At 41.8% G+C, this 6,233-nt stretch overlaps 1 protein-coding gene across 1 annotated transcript; it reads left to right on the top strand.

Moving 5' to 3' along the window:
• The first annotated feature begins 523 nt into the window (after window positions 1–523).
• On the top strand, window positions 524–5,775 carry LOC133108443 (tripartite motif-containing protein 16-like). The gene is made up of 6 exons (XM_061217970.1): window positions 524–1,126; window positions 3,100–3,195; window positions 3,436–3,669; window positions 3,836–3,995; window positions 4,174–4,224; window positions 4,850–5,775. Exons 1-6 carry the CDS (start codon window positions 524–526, stop codon window positions 5,377–5,379), a joined length of 1,674 nt encoding a protein of 557 aa, XP_061073954.1. The 3' UTR covers window positions 5,380–5,775.
• The last annotated feature ends 458 nt before the right edge of the window (window positions 5,776–6,233 follow it).

Genomic DNA, 6,233 nt, shown 5'->3' with positions numbered 1-6,233 from the left:
CATTCAGTTTTTAACTATTCTGCCAAATTATAAAAATGTAATGAAAAATGTATAGTACTTTCATTTAGGACCTTTCATTGAATTCTTTTTAAAATAATCTTATCTGTACAGAATGTTATATAGGTGCCTATGACTTCTGCACAGTACTGTAAATTATTGGGCTCATTAAGTAATGAGGAGCCGAAGTTGGTCTAAAATCCACAAACAGATACGGGCCACCTTGTCCATCCCTGCATTAGACTAAATGCTGAACAACATTTCATGGACTATGACTTGGAAAATGCCCATATAACTCAGCTGTGGATAAATTGCTTGGTCAGTGACCAAACACCCATCACCCTGTCACATGCAGGCCTGTGTTTGTGTGATATTTATGAGTAAATCTCTACTCTGCTCTTGCTCTTCAGCCTGGCCTCCATCCAGCTCTGTGAGCAGAACCAGGAAGTTACTCCCACTCTCTCTGTTACGCAATTTAGGAGAAACGTGTCAGTGAGTGTGAGCGTCAGTCAGTGTGAGCAGTGAAATGGCTGAAGGTGGAATTTTACTCGATCAGGACCAGTTCAGCTGTGCGATCTGTCTGGACATACTGAATGATCCAGTGACTATTCCCTGCGGACACAGTTACTGTAGGGGCTGTATTAAGGGCTGCTGGAATCAAGATGATAATACTGGTGTCTACAGCTGTCCCCAGTGCAGAACAACCTTCACTCCAAGGCCTGTTCTGGGCAGAAACACTATGCTGGCTGACGTTGTGGAGAAACTGAAGAAAACAGGTCTCCAAGCTGCTCCTTCTGCTCTCTGTTATGCTGGACCTGGAGACGTGGCGTGTGATGTCTGCACTGGGAGAAAGCGCAAAGCCGTCAAGTCCTGTCTGGTTTGTTTGGCATCTTACTGTGAAACTCACCTCAAACTTCACAATGAGCTCAACCCAGGAAACACACATAATATTGTCAATGCTACTGGACATCTGCAGGACAATATTTGCCCTCAACATAAAAAACTGTTGGAGATTTACTGTCGTACCGATCAGCAGTGCATCTGTCTGCTGTGTGTATTCAACGAACACAGAGGCCATGATAGTGTCTCAGTTGCAGTAGAAAGGACTGAGCAACAGGAAAGAACTGAGGTAAGAACTGATTCTCTTATGGCAGCTCTGATACTGGATGTAATGGCAGAGGTACTGAGTTAATTGGGAACAGTGGGATTGTTGTCTTTTAAAAAGTTTAAAGTTAACGTTCATATCATGTAACAAAAACAAAGTGCACATGATGTAATGTTTCTGTATTTGTCCTGTATGTATTCATGTTTATTCTTGTTAATTATTCATTTTTCATAGATCATTGGTTAGTGTTTTCCATTACAGTTCTCATTTGTCTTCCCCTGTTATTGCTACGCAATCTCTTAGTATTTCTGTACTGTTCTATAACTCCGCCTCCCTATGCTATCCCTGATTACTCGATTAGTTTCAGCGAAGTGTTCGCACCTGTCTCTAACTATCACTACGTCTTCAAGCTATGCAAATGTCTACTCCCTAACCCGGAGCCGTATGTTTTACATATTGGTTACGTGCATCCAGTCCGCGTTTTCGTCTCCCCTCTATGATTATGTTACTACTCCATTATGTTTCCCCACCTGTTGTCTATTTGTTTAGCCCACCTTTTCCCCAGCCCCACCTAGATTGTTACCTTCCCTCATGTATTTAAACCTCAGTCTCTGAATTGTTCCTTGAATTGTTCCTTGTCAGATTGTCCTTGTAAGCCTAATTCTTGAGATTCTTGATAGACACCCCTTTGCCTTTTGATTTCCGAGCCTGCCCTGCCCTGACCTGCCTTGTTTTATTTGCCTTTCTGCTTTTCTGGTTTTTTGGCATTCTGCTTTGTTTTCTGATTTCGATTTTTTGCCTTCGCCCTTCTGTACTTTAGCCTTTTGATTTTCTGGATTTTTGACCCCCTCGCCTGTTTTCGACTATTTTTTTGCCTTTCATTTTTGTCATGTTGTCAGTTGTCCCAAACTGCCATGTTTGCTAATGTTAGCAATATCTTAAAATTAGCTTAAAGCAGGACACTAGCTAAAGTGTAACAAGACACACTATTGTCTCCTCAAGTGGAAATGTATAATTGTTAAGATTTTTAAATAGAAGAAGATTATTACAAAACATCAAGTTGATATTTTTTACTTTTCAATGTGAAAAATGGGAAATATGTGCTCACCTCACTTTACAGTGTGCTCTGGTTTTCACAGAGAGGATATGGCCTCAGACCATATAGAGGCACAAAACTAGTATTCCACTTTTAAGTAGCGCCCTCTGGTTGTGAAAATATTAACAGTGTGACAACTTACCCATGTGACAACAAGCCCCGGTCTCCCCTACAGTTACAGTGCAGTCCGAAAGTATCTGGACACTCGTACAATTCATATTTGAATAGTTGCTACTTATTTGAATCTAGTTGTACATTTTGATAGAGGTTGATTGAAAAGGGTTGCTCTGCCTAGCAATTAATTAATGTTCAACTTCAGCACCAACAGCATTGAACGTAAAAGCATCAACAGTTAAAAGATTTCACTATAAATGTAAAATATATTTAGTGGATTTAATGTGATAATTATTTAAAAGGTATCATATATCAATTCAACCACTTCAACAAAAGTATTTTGCCTGGAGAACTGCTGGGATTCAGGATTCTTACATATTTTACATAGTTCTCACATCCTCAACAAAGTCCACAATGATAAAGTGGGAAATTAAGGCAAGTCAGCTCTCTCTGACAGCTCTGTTCACACCCCTCAGCCCACTATTTTCTCCCTGAATGGGAATCAACATGTTTGGAGCCACGACTTCACACAGTTGCTTTATCTATAAGCCCTTCTACACACTGACCTGCAGGTGGCATTATATTACTGTGTATTGTTCAATAATTAGAATAATTAATATATAATACTGCGTATCATTCAAGATCGCATAAATATTGGAACTATGCTTTCAATCACTTCCATTATTATTTTATTGTGAAAAACTTCTACATACTTGCATGTATTTAACCATTATTTAACTATTGTGAACGCAATATACAATGATGTGAGAAATCAATCTATCCACAGAAGCAGCTGGGGGCGACACAGAGTCAATTCCAGCAGAGACTCCAGGAGAGAGAGAAGGAGCTGCAGGATCTGAGACAGGCTGTGCAGTCACTCAAGGTGGGTACTGACCAGAGGAGAAGACAACAGCTGGCTGCTGGAAGAGCCATTTCAGGGCTCAGTCAGGGCTCTCCTCCAGTCAGCCAGTGAGGAGCCCAGTGTTGGGCCACTTTCCAGCCCTGTGGGGATCAATCCCACTGAGCCACACTGTGGGAAACAGGCTGTCTGGGGACCCACTAAGAGCAGAGTGAAAGACCTAATTAAAATGTACAGCCCTCCTCTCTCTGTGTCTCCGAACAGCGCTCTGCACACACAGCAGTGGAGAACAGTGAGAGGATCTTTACTGAGATGATCCGCTCCATTGAGAGAAGGTGCTCTGAGGTGAAAGAGCTGATCAGAAATCAGGAGAAGGCTGAAGTGAGTCGGGCTGAAGGACTCCTGGAGCGACTGGAGCAGGAGATTGCTGAGCTGAGGAGGAGAGACGCTGAGCTGGAGCAGCTTTCACACACAGAGAATCACATCCATTTCCTCCAGGTACCATCACTGGCTCTCTGACAGTCTGCACTGTGTACACTGTACATACATGGTGATGTGTGTTCCTACTTTACAAAGATCTGTTCCAGGCATCGACAGAGGAATCTGTATGAACTCTGTTCTCTGTGTGTATGTCTGTCTGTCTGTCTGTATGTCTATTCCACAGACCTGTCAGTCTCTCTGTGTCCCTCCTGAACTTGGAGACTTACCCAGCATCACTGTCAGTCCACACGTCTCTTTTGAGGCTGTGAGGAAATCTGTCTCTGGACTGAAAGATCGACTTGAGGATATCTGCAAGGTGGAACTGGCCAACATTTCTGAATCAGGTTGTGAAACATTTAAGGAGAAAAATCATTTTTTCCAGTTTGTATTCCACGGAAAAGTTACAGTCAGTTACGCCGTTAGCACTCGGTAATATTTGCTATCCATCTCAGTCTAAATATTATCCTTCATCCTCCTCATCATTCTTAATTTCTATGCTTTTCTCCCACTCTGTCTCTGCAGTGAAAGAAGCCTATACTGTAGAGCCCAGGACCAGAGAGGATTTCTTACAGTGTGAGTGCTCACTCTCAGCTGAGACACACACTCACACACATACTCACCCACACTCACACACACACACACACACACACACACACAAATACTCACACTCACACACACACACACACACATATACGCTCACACAAGCACATATGAAGACACACACTCACACACTCACACACACACACGCTCACACACACACATTCGGACAAGTGCACACATACAAACACACTCACACACAGACATGCTCACGCAAGTGCACACACACACACACACACACACGTGCACACACAAACACAAACACGCACACAGACATGCTCACGCAAGCACATACACACACACACACACGCATGCACATGCAAACCCAAGCACACATGTACATGCACACATTATCTTTCAAAAGAAAGATTGTATTTTCATATTACTCCCAAAAAAAAATACAAAAATAGAAATTGACAAAAATTGCAAAAAATATCGTCAAGGTCTCCTACTTGTGTTTCCACAGAAACATTCAAAAACACACATGCAAACAAATATATGGAAAAACTTATATCACGCTGTATAGCGTTGTAGATTGAATTACACCCAGACATTAGATGGACTTGTCCTCATATTAAATCTTAACCTCCTCCTCCATCAGATTCCTGTCAGTTCACATTGGACCCCAACACAGTGAATAAATGGCTCCATCTCTCTAAGGGGAACAGACAGGTGACCCGTGTGAAAGAGATCCAGTCATATCCTGATCATCCAGAGAGATTTGAGGGAAAAGCCCAAGTGCTGTGCAGAGAGGGGGTGTCTGGATGCTGTTACTGGGAGGCTGAGTGGAGTGGGAGTAATACAGTGTCAATAGCAGTGTCATATAAACACATCAGCAGGAAGGGAAAGGGTGTGGACTGTACACTGGGATGTAATGACAAGTCCTGGAGACTAGACTGCTCTCCCTCCAGGTACTCTTTCTGGCACAATAACAAGGGCACTGAAATCCCTGTTCCACCCTCCTCCAGAATCGGGGTGTACCTGGATCAGAGGGCAGGAACTCTGTCCTTCTACAGTGTCTCTGACACCATGACCCTCCTTCACAGAGTCCAGACCACATTCACTCAGCCCCTCTATCCTGGGTTTGGGATTTATTCTCGAACCTCTTTAAAACTGTGTGATCTGGCATGAGGGGGAGAAATTCTTATTCAAATCAAAAAGGGTAATTCATACCAATACCATAAAAATAATGTAACAGTAAATGTAATTTTATAATTGAAATTCATGAACTAAATAAAATGTAAGACCTTATATTCTTTGAGAAAAAATGATTCTTTATCACAATGTTAAAAACAGAAGCAGACATTCTTTGGAGTTTTCATGACCTGAATTTGTAACATGAAGAATTGATTAATTCCATTCATTTCGCCTATTTTTTCTGTGAATTTCTTTGATATTAGTTAGCACTGACTGGAGTTTTGCCTTATTTCTGTGATGTTTGCTGTGGAATGATTAATTTAAACTGAAAACTGTTTTTTAATCCGCTTCAACGAAACTATTTCCTTTTTGATCAGGATTGTACTAAAGTGTGACTGACTCTTTTTAACTCAAACTGTGCAGTTGTGCATTACATTCATTTCTGAAATAAAAATCTTACAATCAGTGGCATGCTCTACGGTGGATGGTTATGTTCTCAGACATGTGAAGATAAAATGATTGATAATCCCTGAAATATAAAGGCTACATGAGCAACACACACACAATGCGGGAGTGTGCCTTCTACTAAAAGCACATGCTCCATGCACTCAGTTGTTTTTGACTTCAGTCCTTTAAATATGCTTGCAAGCACACCTTTTGAGATATCGGTGGTGTGCTGGTGGGTTTTAGATGTTGTTGCTTGGTTGTCCAGAAAACCTCCAGTCCTGGAGGGCGGGTGTGTATGCAGGTTTAACTCCAGTCCTGGAGGGCGGTGTGTTCCATGTTGTTGTTATGTTGTTGCAGGTGGATACACATCCTTACTCCTGCTCTTACCACTATGTAAAATC

This window comes from Conger conger, chromosome 13 (genome assembly GCF_963514075.1).
Source record: "Conger conger chromosome 13, fConCon1.1, whole genome shotgun sequence".
NCBI lineage: Eukaryota > Metazoa > Chordata > Actinopteri > Anguilliformes > Congridae > Conger > Conger conger.
This window is presented reverse-complemented; position numbering and strand designations above follow the sequence as displayed.